This window comes from Pongo pygmaeus, chromosome 16 (genome assembly GCF_028885625.2).
Source record: "Pongo pygmaeus isolate AG05252 chromosome 16, NHGRI_mPonPyg2-v2.0_pri, whole genome shotgun sequence".
NCBI classification, from domain to species: Eukaryota; Metazoa; Chordata; class Mammalia; order Primates; family Hominidae; genus Pongo; species Pongo pygmaeus.
In genome coordinates, this window is record NC_072389.2 from 74,960,070 (window position 1) to 74,985,190 (window position 25,121).

The following is a 25,121-nucleotide window of genomic DNA, read 5'->3' on the forward strand; positions in this document are numbered from 1 at the left end:
GGGACCAGATTTTGTTTGGAGACAAAGAGTAACGTTTTGAGCGTTCAATGACTGGTTGTTCCTTGAAAGTACAGGCATAAATCTTGACGAAAGAATGTTTTCCTCCATGTGCATTTTTATAGTGTATTGAAGTTAATCGCTTGTCAGTCTGTAAAGTGTGGGCAGTTATAATTTGTAGTGCCTCTGTTAAATTGTTGCTCAAGAAAATATGCAAGCTATTTTAAGTATAGAACTAATCAGAGAATAAGTAGGTACATTTGGTACCAAAAATGTATTCTAAAGCAAATTTTAATTACTTTTGGATTACGGATGCCACAAACACTCTGCTAGTATGATTATTATTCACGGTATTTGGGATGCAGTGTTTTGGAACTGCTAAGGGATAATTTACAGATAACCTAGAAAGATTGTGTAAGTTTTAGGTGAGGCTTTTGTATTCGTGTTGAACTGAAAAAAAAGTTATTTTTTTTTTTTAATCTATGACAGGAGAGCTAAGACACCCCGGAAACCTATCGTGAAAAAAGGGTCCCAAACGAACCTTAAAGACCCAGTTGGGGTAAGGTATCCCTGTGAATTTATGTGTGTGTGTTTAAGAAACTTATCTCTTCGGTCCTTTGTGTCTTATGTGTATGCTTGGAAGGGAAGGAAGAAGACATGTGGAAGTATAATCAAAGAACATTTAGTTAAATGGACGTACTACATTGTGTAAAACTAGTTCTAGCTGTGAAATTTTCTCTATAAGATTAATTGATTTAGTTCAGTAAAATGAAGTCTTTGGTTGTCAACTGCATACCTTCTGTAATTATAATTTGGAGAGTTAGATAATTAAAAATCTCCAATTGGGTTCATATTCATCCCAGAGAATATGAACTGAGTTCATGCCATGCAGTAACTGATGGCATGAGGAGAGTTCCAAACTTCTTGGGACCAAGTTTAATTCAGTTAAATTATGAAGAAAAAATGAAGCAGGCAAAAAGAATAAGAATTTTAAAACAAAACAACAAATGGCAAACAAAAAGGGTTCTTTGCTCTGAGGTATTTTAAATCTATCCCTCGCTGCCACTGGAGTGGGTCCCCTCGCTCTGAGTTAAGGGAACCAGGTGCTTTGCACACAGCTGAATGAGTTTTCCTCAAGCCCCCTCCCCTGCTTTCAAAAATGTCTCTGTAGGCCGGGTGCAGTGGCTCACACCTGTAATCCCAGCACTTTGGGAGGCTGAGGCGGGTGGATCACCTGAGGTCAGGAGTTCGAGACCAGCCTGGCCAACATGGTGAAACCCTGTCTCTACTAAAAATACAAAAATTAGCTGGGTGTGGTGGTGGGTGCCTGTAATCCCAGCTACTCGGGAGGCTGAGGCAGGAGAATTGCTTGAACCCAGGAGGTTGCAGTGAGCCGAGATCATGCCATTGCACTCCAGCCTGGGTGACAAGAGAGAAACTCTGTCTCTAAATAAATAAATAAATAAAAATGTCTTTGTATATTAAATGTTGGGTTAAGCTGACCAGTTTTTAAATTGACGTCCATTTCCAAGAAATTCTAACAGTTTTAAAAATCTCATTGTGTGACATGTTGTTGACTTTTAGAGATATTAGTAGTAGTATAATTATTATTTGTGTACAATATAATAGTGAATACACCGCAATTTGATTTTTACTAAAATTTATTCTAATTTTGTGTGTATTTAAAGTATTCTCATATCTAATACATACTTGTATTTGTCAATCTCAAGTAGCAGATTTTAATTTCCGTAGCCCTTGGAGATACAGAGCTCTTAAATTGAGAGATCGAATGTTTGTTGAATGAATGAATAAATGAGAAGCTTAAGTGAAAAATCAGGCAAAAGGTAAAACTTTCTTCTTAAAGCACCTTCCTATTTCTTCAGGTATACTGTAGGGTGCGCCCACTGGGCTTTCCTGATCAAGAGTGTTGCATAGAAGTGATCAATAATACAACTGTTCAGCTTCATACTCCTGAGGGCTATAGACTCAACCGAAATGGAGACTATAAGGAGGTAATTCTGATTTGGACCAAGTTTTTTTTACTCAATATGTTGTTTCCTGAATGATTTTTACATTTTTAAATGTAACAAAGTTCATTTGTGAGCCCACATTTTCGAAAGACTTATTTACTTCATTATAACCACTGTATCTAGTGTTTTTGACTTCTGGGATGCACAGATATATCTTTGGTATGCTGGAGTTAAAGGATTGCTTTTAGCAGATAATTTCTTACACTGAGTATTATTGTTTTTTAGAGCATGTGTTAGGGATGATTTAATGTGGAATGATCCATGATTGTGCTAGGCAGTTTTATATATATAATTTCATGTGTGGAAATGAAAATAACATTTAATAATAGGCATTGTATACTTGCATCAACCTCCTATGCAGTGTTTTTATTTTTAGTAAAGTTTTGAGTCAACTCAAAAATATTGTTTAGCAAATGTGCTAAGCTAATAGCTGGAGGATAGAAGGAGATTTTTAAAAAGTGAGCATGACATACTCCTTGCCTTTAGAAAGTTTATAACTTAAGATATATGGTAAACAAATCTCATATAAATAAAACAGAAAGTTAGATGTGCTAAAGATGAGGGGACCGTGGGAATGCAGTAGGATTAATTCAGGCTACGATTTCTACTTCTAGCTGTCAGTCACTCTTTTGTGCCTACTATTCCTGTGAAATTGCTCTTCAAAAGACTACCAGTGGCCTCTCTGCTGCTAAATTTGATGTATACCTCTTCATCCTCATTATAACCTGTTTGTCAGCAGCACTCTCCTGTCTCCCGCTCCAGCTATCCCTGTATCTCCAGCTGAAACCTTTTCTCTGGCTCTCAACATTCAACCACTTACTTAATATCTCTGCTTGGATGTCACATGTGCATCTCAAATTTTACATGCCCAAAAAGGAGTTCTTGATTTTTCTTATTCCCTCTCTAAATACTTCCTCCCTTGTTTTCTTCTCAAGGAACGGCACTATCATCTGTCCAGTTGCTCAAGCCAGAAACCTGGTACCTACCTTTTACTTGCATCTCCTTATAACTAGTTCGTTAGTAGCTCCTATCAGTTATATTCCAACATGTGTCTTGAAACTGTCCTTTCATTTCCATCTCCACTGCCACCACCCTAGTCTGAGCCCCATTATTAATCACTGAGACCAGAGCTACTGTAATGAAGGAGTAGCTTTTTTATTTTTAATGCGTCACAGCTGAGACTTTTGTACAACTTGTGCTAGATGGAACTGCCCGTGTAAGTTAGACAACAGGGAACTAGTTCATAATCTCTTCATAGAGATGAGCCTATTGAATACGTGCTGAAATACTGATAATTGAGCAGTGCCAGATGGTGGCTCATGCCTGCAATCTCAGCACTTTGGGAGGCCAAGGTGGGTGGATCACCTGAGGTCAGGAGTTCAAGACCAGCCTGACCAATATGATGAAACCCTGTCTCTACTAAAAATAAAAAAATTAGCCAGGCGTGATGGCGTGTGCCTGTAATCCTAGCTACTCGGGAGCCTGAGACAGAAGAATCACTTGAACCCGGGAGGCAGAGGTTGCAGTGAGCCGAGATTGCGCCATTGCACTCCAGCCTGGGCAACAAGAGTGAAACTCCATCTCAAAAAACAAACAAACAAAAAACAACTTTCTAAACATTTAAGTAGTCTGGTAGCCGATCTCAGACTGGCAATGGTTTGCTGAGTGTGCTTTGGGTATCATTGACAAGACTTCCAAAGCCCAGCTGCCTCCACTTGGAATCTTCTCTAATCTATTTCTACAGAGCAGACAGAGTGATCTTTTAAAACATAAAATCTCATTTTCCTGTTCAAAACCTTACAAAGAATAAAATCTTTGAACAGACAAAATCCTGCTTCATCCATCTCCCATCTGTCTCTCCACCTTCACTCATCTTTTAGTATTCATCCAATCCTTTGAGTTTCTTCGATAAGGCAGAATCCTGGCTGTTAGCTGTTGCCTTAACCTGGACTTCTCTTTTTCTGGGTCTTAGCATGGGTCATCGTTGGGTTTCAGCTTAAATATCACCTCCTCAGGTTGTATAGACTACCCAATCAGAAACAGCACCCCACAACCCCTCCCCTAGTCTGTACTCTGTGTACCTTCTTTACATTACTTAACCACAATCTATTTATTTACTTGTTTATTGTCTTTCCTCTACCATAATGTAAACTTCCAGGGAATATGTACCTTATATGTTCAGTTCATCAAATAGTAAATATGGCTTCAGCAAGAATGAATGGTCTGGGAGGGTTTTTTAGAGGAGCAGGTCTTTAAGGATATAATATAGTTAAACACTGATTTACTGAGTTTTACTTCTTTAAGTAAATTTCAAGTATGTATAAATATAGGTATCGAGTAGGTATAAAAAGGTTTGATGGGGATTAAAACTAATCACTGCTTTCTGACAGAAGGCAACATTGTATAATGAAAAGAGCATTGCTGCCGGGCCTGATGGTTTACATGTGTAATCCCAGCACTTCGGGAGGCCGAGGCAGAGGGATCACTTGAGATCAGGAGTTCGAGACCAGCTTGGCCAACATGGCGAAACCCCATCACTACTAAAAATACAAAAATTACCCAGCATGGTGGCGTGTGCCTGTGATCACAGCTACTCGGAATGCTGAGGCAGGAGTATTGCTTGAACCCAGGAGGCAGAGGTTGCAGTGAGCCGAGATCCCACCACTGCACTCCAGCCGGGATGACAGAGTGAGACTCTGTTTCAAAAAAAAAAAGAAGAAAACAAAAACATTGCACTGATGATGGCTTTGATAGTAATTAACTCCATGGGCTCAGAGAAGTTTCACCTTTGGGCCTCAGTTTTCTTTACCTTGAAAGGAGGGAGTCATTCATGAGGACTGTAAGGTCATCTTCTCAGTATTAGCCTATGTGTATCCTTTCAGTTCTAAGATTCTTTGTTCTTTTTGAACTCTAAAGCTGTTTTTACAGGATATTTTATTAATTGTATTTAGAGAGCCTTGATAATTGAAGTATTCTTGCTTTCTTAAAGGTCACAATTTATTTAAAATGTATTTCATGTAAGAACTCAGAGATGAGATAATATTTACAGTTTACTTCTGGTTTTAAAATATAGTACATCAAAACGTGGTATTATGCTGCTGTGCCATTTTATTTTATATGTCTTTTTTCTTTTTCTTTTTTGAGACAGGGTCTCACTCTGTTGCCCAGGCTGGCGTGCAGTGGTGTGACCACAGCTCACTGTTTTTTTGTGGGTTTTGTTGTTGTTGTTGTTTTTACTTTTAAAATTTTTTGTTAGATGAGCTTGCCCAGGCTGGTCTCTTAACTCCTGGCCTCAAGTGATCCTCCTGCCTCAGCCTTCCAAAGTGCTGGGATTATAGGTGTGAGCCACTATGCCCATGCTATGCTATTTTAAATGACACCTTTATAAAGAAAAACTAGGAAACAGTAAAGTTGTGTATGACATAATGCTTGTAGATTTCCACAAATCTGTGACTATGAATCGTTATAATACCTTTTGATCTTTGTCACTTAATTAAAACAAAATCAGCCTTAGATTAGAAGCATTAGTGGACTTAAGACTTTTCTACATTTTTGGCCGGGTGCGGTGGCTCACGCCTTTAATCCCAGCACTTTGGAAGGCTGAGGTGGGTGGATCATCTAAGATCAGGAGTTCGACACCACCCTAACGTGGTGAAACCCGTCTCTACTAAAAGTATAAAAATTAGCCGGGTGTGGTGGCACGTGCCTGTAATTCCAGCTACTTGGGAGGCTGAGGCAGGGGAATCGCTTGAACCCAGGAGGTGGAGGTTGCAGTGAGCCGAGATCGTGTCATTGCACTCCAGCCTGGGCAACAAGAGTGAAACTCCGTCTCAAAAAAATAAAAAATAAAAAAAGAGTTTTCTACATTTTCTTTAGCAGTTGTGACTGAAAACATTTACCAGTTTATAATTGGTATAATATAGGTATGTCATGACTTTTTAGTAACTAAATAACTAAGGGTTCCAACTGTAAAAAGACCATTTATATTTTTTCTTTGCATGCTTAGATCTTAAATGTCATAAACACCTTAAGTTTAAGGAGATGTATTTTTAGCCTAGATAATAGTGGAATTTTATTTAGTGCATTTTTTCTCTCTCCACAGACTCAGTATTCATTTAAACAAGTATTTGGCACTCACACCACCCAGAAGGAACTCTTTGATGTTGTGGCTAATCCCTTGGTCAATGACCTCATTCATGGCAAAAATGGTATGATATGACTCGCGGAGTTTTGTTAGATTTTCCTTTTTCTCCTCTTCTGATAAAACTTTTTTGATATTTATATATTTGATTTATGTTTGGTGTCGAATCCACATTTAATTTGTTAGGGTGGTGCTAAACTTGCCTTTTTTGAGCTGGCTAATTGTTAGTGTTTTCTAATGTAGTGAAGAAATACTGTAAGTGGAGAACTTCTAAGATATAACTCATTGTGACTTGCTACACTGTAGGTCTTCTTTTTACATATGGTGTGACGGGAAGTGGAAAAACTCACACAATGACTGGTTCTCCAGGGGAAGGAGGGCTGCTTCCTCGTTGTTTGGACATGATCTTTAACAGTATAGGGTCATTTCAAGCTAAACGATATGTAAGTATGATTCTTTTGTGTTGTGACTATCTTACTGGACTAAGACACCTATGGATATAGTAGTAGAACCAAAGCACTGGATTCATTTTGAAACCTTAACTGTTCCTTAGTTTTTAAACATGTTTCTTACTATTTAAGTTAAATTCTAAAAAACGTGGTGTGATTTTTTTTTTTTTTTTTTTTTTTGCCCCCACTTCAGGTTTTCAAATCTAATGATAGGAATAGTATGGATATACAGTGTGAGGTCGATGCCTTATTAGAACGTCAGAAAAGAGAAGCTATGCCCAATCCAAAGACCTCTTCTAGCAAGTAAGTAATTATATTTGTCTGCAGCACTGGCCTAGGGGCACAGGATTCTTTCCTGTGGTTTGCCCAGACATGAGGAATGGTGAACATTAAATAGAGAAGTTGACTTTTGTGAGTTTAAAGTTAAGGAATGTTCTTAAGTTCTTTGCTCAGACGTTTTCTCTTTGGCTTTGAGCACATTTTGTTTCAATCACTGTTTTAAGAGGGTGCCACTCTGGGTGGGGAGAGGGTATAAAAGCCGTTGTTGTGTGTTCGGGAGGATGTGGGAATACTGCTGGCAAACCATGAGTATGAATAAAGCTGCTTTGTGCATTTCTGCTTGTAATTGCAGATATTTATTGTATCTGTTAGTTTCCCCTTGGGATCATTTACTTTTTTTTTTTTTTTTGAGACGGAGTCTCACTCTGTTGCCCAGGGTGGAATGCAGTGGCATGATCTCGGCTTACTGCAACCTCTGCCTTCCAGGTTTAAGTGATCCTCCTGCCTCAGCCCCCCTAGTAGCTGGGATTACAGGCATATGCCACCATGCCCAGCTAATTTGTATTTTTAGTAGAGACAGGGTTTCGCCATGTTGGCCAGGCTGGTCTCGAGTTCCTGATCTCAGGTGATCCGCCCGCGTTGGCCTCCCAAAGTGCTGGGATTATAGCTGTGAGCCACCATGCCCGGCTGGGATCATTTACTTTTGAAATGGACTTACAACGTATACAATTGAACCTTTTTTTTTTTTAGACGACAAGTAGATCCAGAGTTTGCAGATATGATAACTGTACAAGAATTCTGCAAAGCAGAAGAGGTTGATGAAGATAGTGTCTATGGTGTATTTGTCTCTTATATTGAAATATATAATAATTACATATATGATCTGTTGGAAGAGGTGCCGTTTGATCCCATAAAACCCAAGTAAGTAGTGAAGAGAGCCCCTTCTTAGCTGTTAACGTTGGGGAAGTTACTTTGCCTCAAGGAGTTTTAGTTTCTTCAGTTATGAATGAGAATAATGCTTGCATTTGTTTTCAGAATGAAATGATATAATTTGTATATCGTGGTTTTGTGTTTGAGTATGTTTATTATTAACTAGATATGTACCTGTATTAGGGAACTAGTGGGTTAAAGCATCTAAGGAGAAGAGGGACCCAAATATTCATCTTGGAGATTATTTTTGAAAACTCTGGGCCCTGGGTTATGTTTTGAGAAGGATCTTAATTATATAATTAAGAACGTTTCAAGAACCTGAGACAGTGAAAGGAGTTTTGTAGCCTCTTTAACCACCCGTGTCTTGGTGATTTCTACAGACTGGAGCCTAAAGCTGTTATCTATACAAATAATACTTAACATAACTTCTATCGTTCATTAATATGGTGTGATATCTGCACTGTAATTCCATCAGAGTTGAAATACTACTTCCTAGATTTCCTTGGGTCTTGCCTTTCTGAGACCTAAGACTGGTTACCACTTGGCATCACAAATGATAAATCTGCATTTGTGCCAGAGTTGACCCTGGGATCTTATGTTTAATATTAGTATCTTGTTCCTGAGTTGATGGTTTTGTGTTTAAGCTAAAGGCTTGTCTTTAGTGCTGTCTTTATTAGGGCCTCCCAGGACATAAATAATACAAAGACCTGTGGCTTATATTTAACTTTGTATATCTAATGGAACATTATTGGAGAAACAGCTGGATTTAGAAGATCATTAGACTGAGAATACATACCAGTATATCCACTTTTAATTACATGAAAAATTTATGGACTCTGGTTGAGGCCATACTTGATACAAGTATTTCTGTGGTTCTTAGTGAGTCACATTTTGATACAGTTATCTTCACCAGAGTCCTTGAATTTTCATCACATTGATTGGGAAAACAATTACAATGTGGCTAAGTAAGCTAAATGTAAAAATATTAATACTCTTAATACTAAGAGTTTATGCCAAGGAAGACTCTTTTGCTCTATTTAACATTTCTTCAAGTGAGAACTTTACAAAGGGACTTATTTCTGGAGTGACCTATCTTTATTTACCCTTGGAATGTTGGTAATAGTAAAAATACTTGGGTTAGGTTGTGGAACAATACATGGAAGAGTTAAAACCTTGTGAGACAGTTACTTTTTATTTTTTTTTGAGACAGGGTCTTGCTCTGCCGTGTCAGCTCACTGCAGCCAACCTCCTGGGTTCAGGTGATCCTCCCTCCTTAGCCTCCTAAGTAGCTGGAACTACAAGCACAAGCCACCATGCCTGGCTAATTTTCTAATTTCTTGTAGAGATAGGAGTGATGGGGTCTCACTATGTTGCCCAGGGTGGTCTCGAACTCCTGGCCTCAAGCAGTCCTCCCAACTTGGCCTCCCAAAGTGCTGGGATTACAAGTGTGAGCCACCATGCCCGGCCTGACAATCACTTTTTATATCAAACTAATTACTTTCCCATTTGTTTTAAAGTGTCAACTGTCTTGACTCTAATCTTGAGTATACCCATTTTCATGTATGCCCATGTGCCAACTTTTTGTTTGGTTTGTTCTAAATGAGATTATTTTCAAAGGATCATATCTTGGCTTTATTTAGTTATACAAAAGAAGATTGACAAAAGTACCTTGTGTGCTTTGTAACCTTTCTGGGTAACTCCTTAAATGAACATATAAAGGTGCTTGTTTGGCCCTGAATTCAGATTTAATTTGTTAGGTTGGTGTTAGACCTGCTTTTTTAAGCTAGTTAACTTTTAGTATTTTTAATACAATGAAAAACTATTACAAGTGGAGGGTTTTTAAGATATGATTCATTGTGACTGTCACATAGTCTGGACTGAACATGTTGGTGTGAGATGGCTGCTGTAGAAACAGTAACTTCTACCTTATTCCTTTGGTAGGTGGAACAGTTGCAGCACACCCATGAGGAACACAGATTTTGTGTATGTGATGGTGTTGGCTCTTTTCTTAAGGAGAAGGGTGCAGTTATACTATGGTTGGCATTCTGTGGCATGTTTGCATGTAGGTTATTTTCCATTGTCACTGGGCTGGCTGCTGTCTCTAAGCCCTCCTTGCTTCCTGAAAAATCTGCTATTGACTGTCAGTGATGGTGGCTGGTAAATGTCTCTGCCCTCACCATTCACAAGACTTAAGACCAAACAGGTAGCTCTCTTACCCAACCTTCATCTTGTCATACAGACTAAAACTTCATAAGCCACTTTGAAAGGATTGCCACTCCTGGTATATACCAAACTCTTTCTGAATTTGTTTTCTGCTATTGCTGAGGAGGTCAGAACTGGTTCTATCTGCTAGTCTTTTCAAATTAGGAAAATAGTAGATTTTGATGCTTAACCTGTGCATGTGATGTTGCTATAATACTACTTTGGTCTCTAAATTGTTTAGTGTATTGTTTCATGTGCTTTCTTAGAGCAAATTAGAGCAAAGCTTTTAAAACAAAATTGTTTTCTGTTATCTTGTTATGTAACTAATCTTGACTATTTAGCTTTACAATCTCATCTAAGTTTAATATTTCTCTGGAGTATTATACATTATATATTTATTATAAAATATATATAATTTTCATTAGAAGAATAACATGTCATGTCACTTGGCGTTTTAGTCTTGGTCTTAAATGAAGATACTAGCATCTCATAATTTAGTAGACTAATCTTTTTTTTCTTTCCCATAGACCTCCACAATCTAAATTGCTTCGTGAAGATAAGAACCATAACATGTATGTTGCAGGATGTACAGAAGTTGAAGTGAAATCTACTGAGGAAGCTTTTGAAGTTTTCTGGAGAGGTTAGAAACACCTAGAACTAGAAAAATACAGAATGATGAATATCACCTACAGTTGCTACTAAATTTGATGGCAATCTTTTTTGACTTATTAGAAAGCATGTATAATGAAATGACTGAGTTCAGGTTTGACTAATGATTTCTCTGTTGTCCTAGGCCAGAAAAAGAGACGTATTGCTAATACCCATTTGAATCGTGAGTCCAGCCGTTCACATAGCGTGTTCAACATTAAATTAGTTCAGGCTCCCTTGGATGCAGATGGAGACAATGTCTTACAGGTAAAGTTGTAGTATGTGGAGTTTTTCTGGTACTAACTCTATCCTTAATTTTTGGAATTAGAGTAATCCAGCCAACATGGCAAAAGCCCGTCTCCAGTAAAATTGGAAAAATCAGCCAGGCATGGTGATGCACCACTCCTGTAATCCCAGCTACTTGTGTGGCTGAGGCAGGAGGATCGCTTGAACCTGGGAGGCAGAGGTACAGTGACCTGAGATCACACCACTGCACTCCAGCCTGGGTGACAGAGTGAGACCCTGTCTCGAAAAAAAAAGTTAAATTAGGGAGGTTTTATTGCAATGAAGATTGCTCTAGAATAAATATACAGTTGGTTCTCCGTATCTGTGAGTTCTACATCTATAGATTCAACCAACTGTGGATTGAAAATATTCAAAAATAAAATGCTGCATTTGTGCTGACCATGTACAGACTTTTTTGTACATTTTTTTGGTCATTATTCCTTAAACAATACAGTATAACAACTTGTTATGTAGTGTTTACATTGTATTAGATATTATAAGTACTCTAAATATGATTTAAAGTATACAGGAGGGCTGGGTGCGTGCGTGGCTCATGCCTGTAATCCCAGCACTTTGGGAGGCCAAGGCAGGAGGATCACTTGAGGCCAGGAGTTTGAGACCAGCCTAGACAACAAAACAAGACTCTTGTCTTTGCAAAAAAATAAAATAAGGCTAAAAAATAAAAAAATAGAATTTTAAAAAGTGTATGGGAGGATGTGCATAGGTCATATGAAAATACTACACCATTTTATACACGAGACTTGAGCATCCGTGGAATTTGGTATCTGTGAAATTTATTATCTGTAGGAGATCCTACAACTAATCCCTTGAGGATACCAAGGGATGACTCTGTATGTAGGTGATGACATTAAAAACTCTTTTCCCCCATTATTATAGTTTTGGGAAGCTGGATATTGAATCTTAGAGCCTGAATTTTGCTGTGAAAAAAGTTGCAAATCTTTAAAAATCTCTTTGGTAGAAGTGATAAAATAAGACTGTGATTTTTTTCTCTCTGGAGACTCATTCTGTAAGTGGAAATTCAGTTAATGGTTTTAAAATGTCAGTAATTCATTTTTCATGGTAGGTATAGTTTAGGAAGTGGCCAGTGTTTAAGTTGTTCATCTCTTGGTCAATAGGCCAGTAGGGTCCCCCATATGCAGATCACTATTTACTGCCTGGCCTGCCACAGTACAAGGCTTGTGTCAATTAGTAACAGCATTTGAGTCTGAGTATGCATAATCTAATAAGTGTAATCCATTAAAGTGTAATTTTATTCAAACTGTATCATGAAATTGTGGCATTATGAAGGTTTGTAAGTGACAGGAGTGGTATTGAAGACCTCCAGGATTTGAATGCTCATTTCTATTTATTTACTGACTAGCTATAATAAAACCTCCTTATAAGGTTGTGAGAATTAAAGGAGGTAATGCGTGTAAAGTTTTTAGTCCAGTGCTTAGCTTATAGTCAGCACTCAATAATTGTTAGCTAGAAAATAGTTATAAGGGCCAGGCGCGGTGACTCACGCCTGTAATCCCAGCACTTTGGGAGGCCAAGACGGGTGGATCACGAGATCAGGAGATTGAGACCATCCTGGCCAATATGGCGAAACCCCGTCTCTACTAAAAATACAAAAATTAGCAGGGCATGATGGCACGTGCCTGTAGTCCCAGCTACTCAGGGCTGAGGCAGGAGAATTGTTTGAACCAGGGAGGTGGAGGTTGTAGTGAGCCAAGATCGCACTGCTGCACTCCAGCCTGGTGACACAGCAAGACTCCATCTAAAAAAAAAAAAAAAAATGGTTATAAGTCAGCCTTCCATATACACCTGATTTCCATTGAATCACATCTAATATTACAGCATCAGTTCGGTACCACTTGACTTTCACTTCTTTTTATAAGAATTATCTGCTGGGCGTGGTGGCTCACCCCCGTAATCACAAGCACTTTGGGAGGCTGAGGCGGGCGGATCAACTGAGTTCAGGAGTTTGAGACCAGCCTGGTCCACATGGTGAAACCCTGTCTCTACTAAAAATACAAAAAAAAAGAGCTGGGTATGGTGGCACACGCCTGTAATCCCAGTTACTCGGAAGGCTGAGGCAAGAGAACTGCTTGAACCCAGCATGGGGAGGTTGTAGTGAGCAGAGATGGCGCCACTGCAATCCAGCCAGGAGACAGAGTAATAAAAAATGATTATTTATAGCATTATGAAATTATAAGATTATTAAATATCTGATTATAGAAGAATTTAGGATAATCCTGTTCTAGACTCTTATTCAGCAAATATCTGCTGAGTTCCTACTGAGTGGTAGGCACTGTGCAGCATGCTGGTGATAAGGTAGTAAAAGACAGAGTCCCTGCTTTCAGGGAGCTTACTGTCTGATCCAGAAGGAAGACCAGCCAATTGACAAGTAATCATTAATGTCATGAGTATATTTGTCATACTCTTTTAGCAAACTCTCCCCTAAAATATGTATCCTTTGCCTGTCCTGTGCATTTTGTACTGTGCAAATGTTAAGACTTAGCTTGTTGATATGAATCTATTTAAAGAACATTGTAAACCAGTTATAACCCATTTTAAGTTATTGGCTTTGTGATCTTTTTAGGAAAAAGAACAAATCACTATAAGTCAGTTGTCCTTGGTAGATCTTGCTGGAAGTGAAAGAACTAACCGGACCAGAGCAGAAGGGAACAGATTACGTGAAGCTGGTGAGTAAAGCATAGTATTTATTTATTGCTACAACTTTCAGAAACTTGCAGTGCCAGTTTATTATCTACTTATCAATGGGTGGTTCTTCGTTTTTTGTTTTGTTTTGTTTTTTAATTTTTATTTTATTGAGACGGTCTTACTCTGTTACCCAGGATGGAATGCAGTGGTGTGATCATGGCTCATTGCAGCCTCAAACTCCTGGGCTCAATTGATTCTCCCATGGTAGCCTTCTGAGTAGATGGGACTACAGGTATGCACCACCATGCCTGTCTAATATTTAAAAATTTTTTGTAGGGATGGGGTCTCCTTATGTTGTCCAGGCTGGTCTCAAATTCCTGGGCTCTAGTAATCTCTCACCTTGGCCACCCCAAAGTCTTGGGATTACAGGAATGAGCCACTGTAACCGGCCTTGATGGGTGGTTTAAGCACAATTGTCCTCCATTAGATAATTTAGAGGCTAAGTTTATAGTTAGGCTGTTTTGGTATCAATCTATTACAATACACTGATTTCTTTAAGAATGAGGAAAGTTGTATTCAGTTAGTCTGGGTGCAGTGGCTCACACCTGTAATCCTGGCAATTTGGGAGGCCAAGGCATGTGGATCACTTGCGCCCAGGAGTTCAAGACCAGCCTTGGCAACATGATGAAACCCCATCCCTACAAAAAATAGAAAAAATTAGCTGGGCGTGGTGCGTCTATAGTTCCAAGGTACTTGGAGGCTGAGGTGGGAGAATCGCTTGAGCCCTGGAGGTCAAGACTGCAGCGATCCCTGATCTCACCACTGTACTCCAGCCTGGGCAACAGAGAACCTGTCTCAACAACAACAACAACAACAACAAAAAAGGAGTCTATTTTTAGTGTTGTAGGTCAGTATTGGGTCCTTGAAATGTTATTTCAATATTTATTAGTGGTAAAAATTGGCTTCTAGAGATGGGAAAATTCTGAACACAAGCCAATTGAAGGCTTTAAATATATATATAGCCAATCTGTATATGTGTTTTTAAAAATCCATGCATGTTATGTCCTGTTGCCTTTTTGTAGTTTTTTAAAAATTAATATAGTTGTACATACTTTTTGGGTATATGTGATATTTTGATAGATGTATACAGTGTGATCCATCAGTGTAATTGGGTTTTCTGTCACCTTGCATGTTGTGTTTTATGTTAATAAACATGTATTGAGTACCTACTGTGTGCCAGGAATTAAACACAAAGGACGCAGTCCTGCTGGAGAGAGCCCCTCCTGATAGAGGAGATCAGTAGATAAACTAGGTTGTTTGAGTAGAGTATGATGGGAGTGCAGGGTAGGGCTGCCTAAACCAATCTGGGAGTGGGAAGGTGAAAAATTGAGTGGGAGTGAGCTGTATGAAGAAGGATAGGATTAAAGGCAACGTTCCTGTTCCAGGAGGCAGTTGCTTGGTCCTGAGATAATATGGCAAAGTCAAAGTAGCTGAAGTAGAGGATATAAGCTGGCGAACTATGAGAACTGAGGCAGGAGAGCAAGGCAAGGTCATGAAGACCCTTGTCTGTCATATCAAGAAGTTTGAATTTTATCTTGAAGGAATAACGTTAGCTGCCAACTATTAAGGGTCTAGTGTGTATCATAGTATCCACACACTAGATAGGTAGGATTGTATCACACCCATTTTTCAGATGAGGAAATAGATTTGGGAAGGTTAATTTTCTCAAGGCTGGAGCCAGGTTGGTTGGACTCTCACAGCTTGTGTCTTTATACTATGTCATACAGCCTCCCCTTAAAGAAGGATTAGTCTTTTAGAAAGATCATTTTGCCAGTGTAGAGAAATAATTTACCAGGGGCGAGCCTAAATATATGAAAGAGCAGTTAGGAGCTTTTTGCAGCAATTCAGGTAAGCAATTGTGTGACCTGGAGGCAAAGGTCAGACGACACTGAGAGCTAGTTAGGAAGTAGGTCCAGCTGGATGTGGAGAATAAGGAGGTGTTTGATTGAGGAGAAGCGGTTTTAGGAGCAGGTATAGGCAGTTAGTGAGTTGTGTTTGAAATGTTCAATTTATGCAAGTGAAAGTGCCTTGTAATTGGATGCAGAGGTACATGGATTTGGAAGGAGAGAGATTTTGACTTGAGGTTTATAGGTTTAGGCTTTGCAAATAGAGAAATGATTGGCTGGGCACGGTGGCTCACGCCTGTAATCCCAGCACTTTGGGAGGCCGAGGCAGGCGGATCATGATGTCAGGGGATTGAGACCATCCTGGCTAACACGGTGAAACCCCATCTCTACTAAAAATACAAAAAATTAGCTGGGCATGGTGGCGGGCGCCTGTAGTCCCAGCTACTCGGGAGGCTGAGGCAGGAGAATGGCGTGAACCCGTGAGGCAGAGCTTGCAGTGAGCCGAGATCGTGCCACTGCACTCCAGCCTGGGCGACAGAGCAAGACTCCGTCTCAAAAAAAAAAAAAAAAAAAAGAAATGATTGAAGCGATTAGGTGAGATAAGATAATTCATAGTGAATGGAGAGGAACAAGCTGAGAGCAGAAGCTTGAGGAACAACAAGCCCTTTATTAGCTTGGGACGGACAGAGAAGGGTGATAGCTAAAAGGGATTTGAGGGATTATGAAATGATGAAAAAATACACACACACATTATATATGTACATTAGAAGATAGTAAAGACTTGAGTTTATTCATATGCTGAAGAGATGATGTTTAAGTCCAGTGGTGAGAAATGGGGCCTTTAGAGCTGCCTCTACCCTGGGCCAAAGGACTCTTGCAATTTGCCTGAATCATATGAATTTCATGAGAGTGGACTGTGTGTGTGCTGTCTGTCAATGTCTACCCAGTGCCGCTTACCTACTAGGTGTTAATAATAAAGTGATTATTGGCGGAGCAAGATCCCAGAAGAGGCAGGAAAATCTGAATCTAGATCCAAGAGGAAGGATTAACTTTGATGGGACAAGAGCTGGTTTGGGAAGAAAGTAAAAACTTGAAGTTTTGGATGCTTTGGGGAAAAGCTAGAAAGGACTGTTAGTGTTAATATAGAGTTAGGGAGTGAGAGTAGAAAAGGAGATTGTAGTTGGGGCATATGGCAGAGTCTCCAGGTTTTTAGAGGTGGTACACTTCTGAGGGATAGGGTTTGGGCTGTCAGCTGTAATGGAATAGAGATAAAGATTTACTGGAGTTGGGACATTGGGACCCTGTGACTACAGCATATGAGAATGATTGTTGTTCTCATGGATACCGAAATAAACCAGGGACTGATATGTAGGAGGAATATTTCAAGGCAATAGGGAGGAACTAGGAAAATGTTGCTAGCCTCTCCCTCTGTTTACCATACTTGTAGAATGTCAGCCTTTAGAAAACAAGTAGTTTTTTTTTTTTTTTTACTCCAAAAGGCTACAGGGCTGCAGCAAGAGATAAATGGTTAGGTTGCAGGGCTGTGTGCCATGGATGTAGGGTGAAGCCTATGGACCCTTCCTGGTATAGTATTTCTGAAGGTATAACACAGAGAGGATTACAGAGGAAACCAATTGCATTGAAATGTGTTTTAAAAGTATTCTTAAGTTTGTCATACAGTAATTATGTGCTTCTTTAAAGACACAGCAGCAGGTCTGATTAAATAAATGCAGTGTAATGATGAACATAAATATCTTGATGAGCAACAAACTGTAACATGCTATAAAAATATCTGTGATTTGTATTGATACCAATTACAGGTACTACTAATGCTGTGGTTTTTGGCCTGCATTCATAATTGAAGGAACTAGCAAATTCCAGTTAGTTTGGTAAAAAATAAATAATGTAATTTATTTTCCATCTAAGTATGCAGACACCCCATAATGTTCCCCCGGACAATATAGACCTCAGGTTAAGAACCCTGACCACTAGGGAAAGCTATCAATGGATTATTTTGTGAGAGATTTGAAGATGCAGGGAAATCTGTTAATAACATGAGTTCCTGAGAGCACAGTGGAAGAAGAAAGAACATTAGGAGTTTGGGTCAAGGAACATAAATCATGTATCATGGAATATTAGAGAGGTACAGATGAGTTCTGTATTTTGGGAGGTGTATCCAAGATCCTCCAAGGAGTCCAAGGGTGAAAGCATAATCAAGTTAGCTGACCTCAATCAAGGTTTCAAAATGAACTCATTCTTATGGGGTCTAATCAGATGAGAGCTGCATTTTTGAAAGCTTGATTAGACTGTTAGACTTGCCTTGGCTCAGAAATCCAAATAAGAGTGGTCAGAAGTAACAAGCATGCCACCTAAGAAATCCTTGCTGAGATGTAGAGGGGACAGCGTTAGCTGATTCCGAAGACACTTGACTGTTAGAAACAACAGGAAAGCCCCTCTAGATGCAGCGAGAGCTTCAGACTCTTGCATGCTTCTTATGAGAATCTAATGCCTGATTATCTGAGCTGGAATGATTTCATCCCAAACCACACCCCCAAGCCTCAACCCAGCTGCGTAAAAATTGTCTTGCATGAAACTGGTCCCTGATGCCAGAAAGTTTGGGGATCTGCTGCCTTAGAGAATATATTTTATTTATTTATTTTATTTTATTATTTTTATTTTTAAGCCACATAAAAGGCAGCAGCACACTTATTTGGAAAACTATAATTTCAAAATCATCTCCTGAACTCAGAATCGGTGGGTCAGGGTAGACACCCTAAGTAAACAGGTGAAATCGTCATTAATTGTTTACTTATTAAGTAAAAATTTAAATTAATTGATTATGTACAGCAGTGTTTTTCCACATTTCCCTGATAAGAATCATTTGGAGTGCTCTGTAAACACAGCTTCACTGGAGATTAATCCCATCAAATTGATTTAGTGGCTCTGGGATGGGCCACAGTAGTTTGGAAATTTTTATTTTTACAAATGCTTCCTGATGATGACCAAGTCCAAGGAAATTTGGGAAACACTGATCTGGAACATAACTTTCAGTTTTCGCTGCAGTTTTTAAGTCTTGAACGACTGATCACCCTAGAGATAACCCACTGAAAAGTCTTCTCCAATCCAGTTTTATGAAAGAAAACTCTAGAACATTTGGTTTGATAAAATTTTTCTGAAGCACCAGAAGTATTTTACTTTGGCTTTTTAAATTTCTGGCCTATCCGTTCTAGTTCACGTTTTCTTGAAGAATCCATCCTCTTTGAGTTGAGCCATAGCAATCTAATCATTTTTTTAAATAATTGGTTTCTTATTAAAGGATTGCGACATTTAATAGCCGTTGCTTGCTTTTGTCTTTCTCCCTTCTCCCTGAAACTTGTTAAGAAATGACTCAATATTCTGGCCTTTCCACCTTCAATCTCATACTGACCACGCCGTGTATGCTAGCCTGGATCTCGTTTTCTTTAACTGGTCCAACTCCCTTTGGTGTCCCGGTCAAGATAATATCGCCTTCTTCCAAGGTCATGATCTTAGAAACATAGTTGATGATGTAGGGGATGGAAAAAATCATGGAGGGTGTCTCACCCTCCTGTCTTGAGTTCGCTGTTGACCTTGAGCCAGAGCCTCAGATTGGATCAGGGATCTTCTCCTTGGGCACGAACGCGCTGACTGGCAGGAGGCTGTAAAGCTCTTGGCCAGAGTCCAAGGCAGCCCCTTTTTCTTGCACTCATCCTGCACGTCCCTGGCAGTCATGTCCAGGCACAGGGCATAGCTGCTCACGTAGTCCATAGCTGCGCAGCCATGCTTGCCCATCACCATGCCCAGCTTCAGCTCGTGGTGCAGGTCGCAGCTGTACGCGGGCATGAGGATGGGCGAGCCCTCAGGTGCGTAGGCCGTGGACAGCTTCAGGAACAGCATGGACTTGCTCAACACCGCGTTGGCATCTCCCTGGTGTGGTCCCCATAGTTCCTCCCCACACAGACGATATTCTTCCCCCACCCCCAGAAGCAGAACAGTGGCCTTGGGGGTTGCCATGAATCCTGCCAGTTGCCTAGAGAATATATTTTAATATGAGGATATTAAACATCTCTATCTAAGATATTCCTTCAGAGAATTTAGGATTTGGAAGAAACCTTATAGTCATTAACTGTAATGTTGCATTTTGTGGAAAAGCCTGTTGATAGAATCCCTGAAGGATGGCTGTTTAACCTTCCCAGAAGTACTGCTATTGAAAGAGAGCCTGGACCATGTATAGACAGCTCTTTATATTGAGCCACAAAAATTTGTTATTTATAATTTCTATCTAGTAGTTGTTTGAAGTTGAGATTTTATAGGCAAACAGAACACACTTTAGCTACTATACTGTTGTTCTGAAATAGCATCTATGTAATATTTTTCTGTCAGGTAATATTAATCAGTCACTAATGACGCTAAGAACATGTATGGATGTCCTAAGAGAGAACCAAATGTATGGAACTAACAAGGTAAGCAGCAGCCTTCTCTGATCTTTTGTATAGTTTCATTTGTGTGCATTTTTTTTTTTTGCTCTGATCTTTTGTATAGTTTCATTTGTGTGCATTTTTTTGCGTAACACATTTGGATATGAATGTCTTTGTAGATGGTTCCATATCGAGATTCAAAGTTAACCCATCTGTTCAAGAACTACTTTGATGGGGAAGGAAAAGTGCGGATGATCGTGTGTGTGAACCCCAAGGCTGAAGATTATGAAGAAAACTTGGTAATTTTAATGTATTTGTCCTATAAAGTCTTGAGTTTTTGTCGGGAAAACAGTTATTTGGATGAGCAGAATGACATTTTGAATATTTTAAAAATGGATAGAGAACCATTGATTGTAGAAGTAAACTAGGCTTGGTGTGGTGGCTTATGCTTATAATCCCAACACATTGGGAGGCTGAGGTGTGACGATCAATTGAGCCCACCTGGGAGGTCGAAGCTGCAGTGAGTCGTGTTCATGCCACTGCACTCCAGCCTGGTGACAGTGAGACTGTGTCTCAAATAAATAAAAATAAGCAATCTTTGCTTCATTTAGTAATTTCTGGGACTTGGATATCCTTATTTTTTTTTAAACTCCATTCGTTTTGTATTTTAGCAAGTCATGAGATTTGCGGAAGTGACTCAAGAAGTTGAAGTAGCAAGACCTGTAGACAAGGCAATATGTGGTTTAACGCCTGGGAGGCGATACAGAAACCAGCCTCGAGGTCCAGTTGGAAATGGTATGATTTGGTGTTGTATCATTTGTCCACTCATTGGTCTGTCTCTTTCTCTCTTTTTTTAAAAAAATTATTTCATATAAGAGAAATGTTTACATACCTTCTGAAGAACCAAGCACATAATAATTTGAACAATATTTAAATGAGCTTATTTTGCATACTATGATTCTTAGGTAAGTAAACTTACATCAGCTCAAGAAATTGCAATGGTTAGTTGCACTGGGGCTGTATTCAGTGTTAAACTTGTTTAAATAAGCTCTTTCTCTCCTATGTAACTTTTTGTAATTTTCTATAATTCAATACAGAACCATTGGTTACTGACGTGGTTTTGCAAAGTTTTCCACCTTTGCCTTCATGCGAAATTTTGGATATCAACGATGAGCAGACACTTCCAAGGCTGATTGAAGCCTTAGAGAAACGACATCACCTACGACAAATGATGATTGATGAGTTTAACAAACAATGTAAGGGCAAAACTATTTGCAATAATTTTATTTAATTAATTTTTTTATTTTTTTATTTTTTGAGACACAGTTTCACTCTGTCCCCTAGGCTGGAGTGCAGTGGCACAATCTCGGTTCACTGCAACCTCCACCTCCCGGGTTCAGGCATTTCTCCTGCCTCAGTCTCCCGAGTAGCTGGGACTACAGGCACATGCCACCACCCCTGGCTAATTTTTGTACTGTTGGTAGAGACGGAGTTTTGCCATGTAGGCCAGGCTGCTCTCAAACTCCTGACCTCAAGTGATCCGCCTGCCTCGGCCTCCCAAAGTGCTGGGATTACAGGCATGAGCCACCACTGCCAGCCAATTTGCAATAATTGTAACTTCTGAAATTGAAAGTATTTTCAATGAATCTGAGTTATATGATAGATTGCATCTTTAAGGAAGTTAAGGAAAATTGTGTCTTTATAACTTTGAAGCACTCAAGGCATTGTTTGATTAGTATGACAAGGCATTTTTCCACAGCTCTTTTTTGTATTCTAAGGAAGTCAAAAAGAAAAAAGTGAACATGTGTTCTTTCTTTTGTTTTTTACAAACAGTGCTGGAGACACAAAGAAATATTTTTTAGTTTCCGGTGTCTACATAGTGGGGATTGTAATTGTTTCTACTTCAGGATATGTTGTGAAGATAAGTGAGATAAAGTATGAAAATCCTGTAGAACAGTAAACTCTGGTACATAGTGAATGTATCTCAGTGAATGAATGTATCTACTTTTTTTTTTTTGAGACTGAGTCTCGCTCTGTTGCCCAGATTGGAGTGCAGTGGCGCAATCTCGGCTCACTGCAACCTCCGCCTCCCGGGTTCAAGCGATTTTCCTGCCTCAGCCTCCTGAGTAGCTGGGATTATAGGTGCACACCACCACACCTGGCTAATTTTTGTGTTTTTAGTAGAGACGGGGTTTCACCATGTTGGTCAGGCTGGTCTCAAACTCCTGACATCGTGATCCACCCACCTCGGCCTCCCAAAGTGCTGGGATTACAGACGTGAACCACCATGCCTGGCTCTACTATTTTTATTATCATTATTCATTTGAATCTTTACCAAAAAGTTGTGAGATAAAGTGGTATTTAAATTTCCATACTGAAATGAAATTTGCTCAGAAATATTAAGTAACTTGCCTAAGTCATAACTAGTAAGTGATGTACCAGGGATTTCAGCTCAGGTTTAATTAATCCCAATTGTAGTGTTGTTTCTATTTTTGCATTTGTTGTTGTGAAGCAAAGTACCTGTAAGGATTGGGAAGAGAATGCTATAGTGCACAATGAAAGTCTTGAGTATTTTTTCAGCATTTAACAGAAAGCTTCTGTGAATATCTTGTCAATTTGAGAATGAAGCTCCTGATTTCCCTCTAAACTTGTTTTCTCATTATACACTGATTCTCACAGAGATTTGCTGAATAACTACATTTTATCTAGTGTCTGCTAGCAAAAGTTGATGTCATTGTTTGTTTTAGAACTGGTGTAAAACTTGACCTGTATGTTTTTGTTTCAGCTAATGCTTTTAAAGCTTTGTTACAAGAATTTGACAATGCTGTTTTAAGTAAAGAAAACCACATGCAAGGGAAACTAAATGAAAAGGAAAAGATGATCTCAGGACAGAAATTGGAAATAGAACGACTGGAAAAGAAAAACAAAACTTTAGAATATAAGGTTTGTTTTGACATTATTATGATAGATATATGTGCTGGTGTTTTAGCACTGGTCTCTGAGGGAGATATTGTACTCCAGCGGCCTATAAATGCTGCTTATTAAGAGTTCTCGTTTGAGTGCAGGGGCTCATGCCGGTAATCCCAACACTTTGGGAAGCTGAGGTGGCCAGATCATCTGAGGTCAGGAGTTCAAGAATGAGCCTGGCCAACATGGCGAAAGCCCATCTCTACTAAAAAAGTACAAAAATTAGCTGGGCGTGGTGGTGAGTGTCCGTAATCCCAGCTACCCAGGAGGTTGAGGCAGGAGAATCGCTTGAATCCGGGAGGTGGAGGTTGCAGTGAGCCGAGATTGAGCCACTGCACTCCAGCCTGGGTGACAAGAGCGAGACTGTGTCTCAAAAAAAAAAAAAGTTCTCAGGCTGAGTGCGGGGGCTTATGCCTGTAGTCTCAGCACATTGGGAGGCCAAGGCAGGGAGATCACTTGAGCCCAGGAGTTCCAGACCAGACCAGGCAACGTGGCGAAACCCCATATCTACCAAAAAAATTAGCCAGGCATGGTGGTGCACGCCTGTAGTCCCAGCTACTCCGAAGGCTGAGATGGGAGAATAGCTTGAGCCTGGGAGGTTGAGGCTGCAGTGAGCTGGGTTTGCACGACTGCACTCCAGCCTAAGTGACAGCGAGAGCCTGTCTCAAAAAAAAAAAAAGTTCTCAATTGGTTATTTACTAATCCTCATCCCATGCTAAGGAGGAAATGTGAGTGAAATGAAGAATCATATGTTCTTTAATTTTATGAGAGTTTTAACAGTTGAAAAGGATGTTCTCTGACCCAAACAAGGGAGCTTTCTAGAGCTTAGCTTTGGTTGTAGCTTGCTTTTCGATTTATTAGAAATATTTCCTTAGTATGCTTTTTTTTAATGAGATAAATGATTAAATGAAATGGTATAAAAGTTCCAGCATCGGGCCTTGGACATAACAGATACTCAGTAAAGCTTAATTGGATCAGTATTTGGTTTATAAATCAGACTGTAAAAGTATAAACTCAGGATTAATCTCTTACAATGGGGTAGAAGGAAATACCGTTTTGTTGGGAAGCATTGCAGCACTGTGTAATGTATGTTTGTTCTCATTTACAGAGGGTCATTTAGAGGTTTGGTGGGGGTACACATTCATAAGAGAAGTTAGTCTCAACCAATATAGTTTTTTTTTAATTCTGAAAATAGCCTAAAAACTAAATTTTAGCCCTTAATTTTAGGAGAAAGTAATTTTCACATGAAGTTAGTTATAAATGTCTTTGGGTGAGGAGCTTGTTTAACATGTTTTCATTTCTGAGAATGGGGGTGGGAATTCAGATGAAATGTTAGAGAAAAAAGTGCTTTCTCCATGATTTTTCTTTCCACAAATATGCTTGCATAAGCAAATTAAGGAAGACTATTTTATAGCGACATGAAATGTTTATATACCAAATATTGAACATAGTGGTCTACCTTCCTAGATTGAGATTTTAGAGAAAACAACTACTATCTATGAGGAAGATAAACGCAATTTGCAACAGGAACTTGAAACTCAGAACCAGAAACTTCAGCGACAGTTTTCTGACAAACGCAGATTAGAAGCCAGGTTGCAAGGCATGGTGACAGAAACGACAATGAAGTGGGAGAAAGAATGTGTGAGTATCGTTTGGGTAGTGCTTGTCTCAGAGTTGGATGATTTATTTTACATTGTAGTTAGGTTCAATATTTTGAATTATTGTATTTGTGGTAGGGTTTTGGTGGTGGTTGTTAACTCTCAGGAAGAATTGGAGAACTGTCATTTTTAGGAAATAAAGTGATTGGGTAATCTGGTGTACTCGTTTGCTGTGATTGAATGATAATATACATTGCCATTGATAATCTGTAGGAGCGTAGAGTGGCAGCCAAACAGCTGGAGATGCAGAATAAACTCTGGGTTAAAGATGAAAAGCTGAAACAACTGAAGGCTATTGTTACCGAACCTAAAACTGAGAAGCCAGAGAGACCCTCTCGGGAGCGAGATCGAGAAAAAGTTACTCAAAGATCTGCTTCTCCATCACCTGTGCCTGTAAGTTATTTGTAATTGTGTAGTAACTTTGTACTAGAGAAATTTTGTTCAGATTAGATGACTATTTCTATGAGAATTTTTACATTTTATAATACTTACATTTCTGAAATTTCTCTTTAAAAATATTTTAAAATT

The 25,121-nt window shown here is 39.3% G+C and overlaps 1 protein-coding gene and 1 pseudogene across 5 annotated transcripts in view; one reads left to right on the plus strand and one right to left on the minus strand.

Annotated features, from left to right (window-relative positions):
• The window catches only part of KIF23 (kinesin family member 23), a 34,109-nt gene that overhangs the window by 1,172 nt on the left and 7,816 nt on the right, over positions 1-25,121 (plus strand). For 3 of the 5 annotated variants that reach the window (XM_054451027.2, XM_063652707.1, XM_054451031.2), the window contains exons 2-18: positions 487-556; positions 1,881-2,009; positions 6,130-6,235; positions 6,475-6,611; positions 6,811-6,920; positions 7,647-7,817; positions 9,768-9,809; positions 10,556-10,668; positions 10,822-10,943; positions 13,564-13,666; positions 19,934-20,013; positions 20,148-20,267; positions 20,640-20,763; positions 21,066-21,224; positions 22,754-22,911; positions 24,403-24,576; positions 24,807-24,986. In XM_054451027.2, coding sequence (XP_054307002.1) covers positions 487-556; positions 1,881-2,009; positions 6,130-6,235; positions 6,475-6,611; positions 6,811-6,920; positions 7,647-7,817; positions 9,768-9,809; positions 10,556-10,668; positions 10,822-10,943; positions 13,564-13,666; positions 19,934-20,013; positions 20,148-20,267; positions 20,640-20,763; positions 21,066-21,224; positions 22,754-22,911; positions 24,403-24,576; positions 24,807-24,986 — 2,098 coding nt within the window. The remainder of the gene's footprint in view (positions 1-486; positions 557-1,880; positions 2,010-6,129; positions 6,236-6,474; positions 6,612-6,810; positions 6,921-7,646; positions 7,818-9,767; positions 9,810-10,555; positions 10,669-10,821; positions 10,944-13,563; positions 13,667-19,933; positions 20,014-20,147; positions 20,268-20,639; positions 20,764-21,065; positions 21,225-22,753; positions 22,912-24,402; positions 24,577-24,806; positions 24,987-25,121) is intronic. The other 2 variants (XM_054451029.2, XM_054451032.2) reach the window with 1 other exon arrangement.
• LOC129014506 (acylpyruvase FAHD1, mitochondrial-like) lies at positions 18,921-19,911 on the minus strand (annotated as a pseudogene).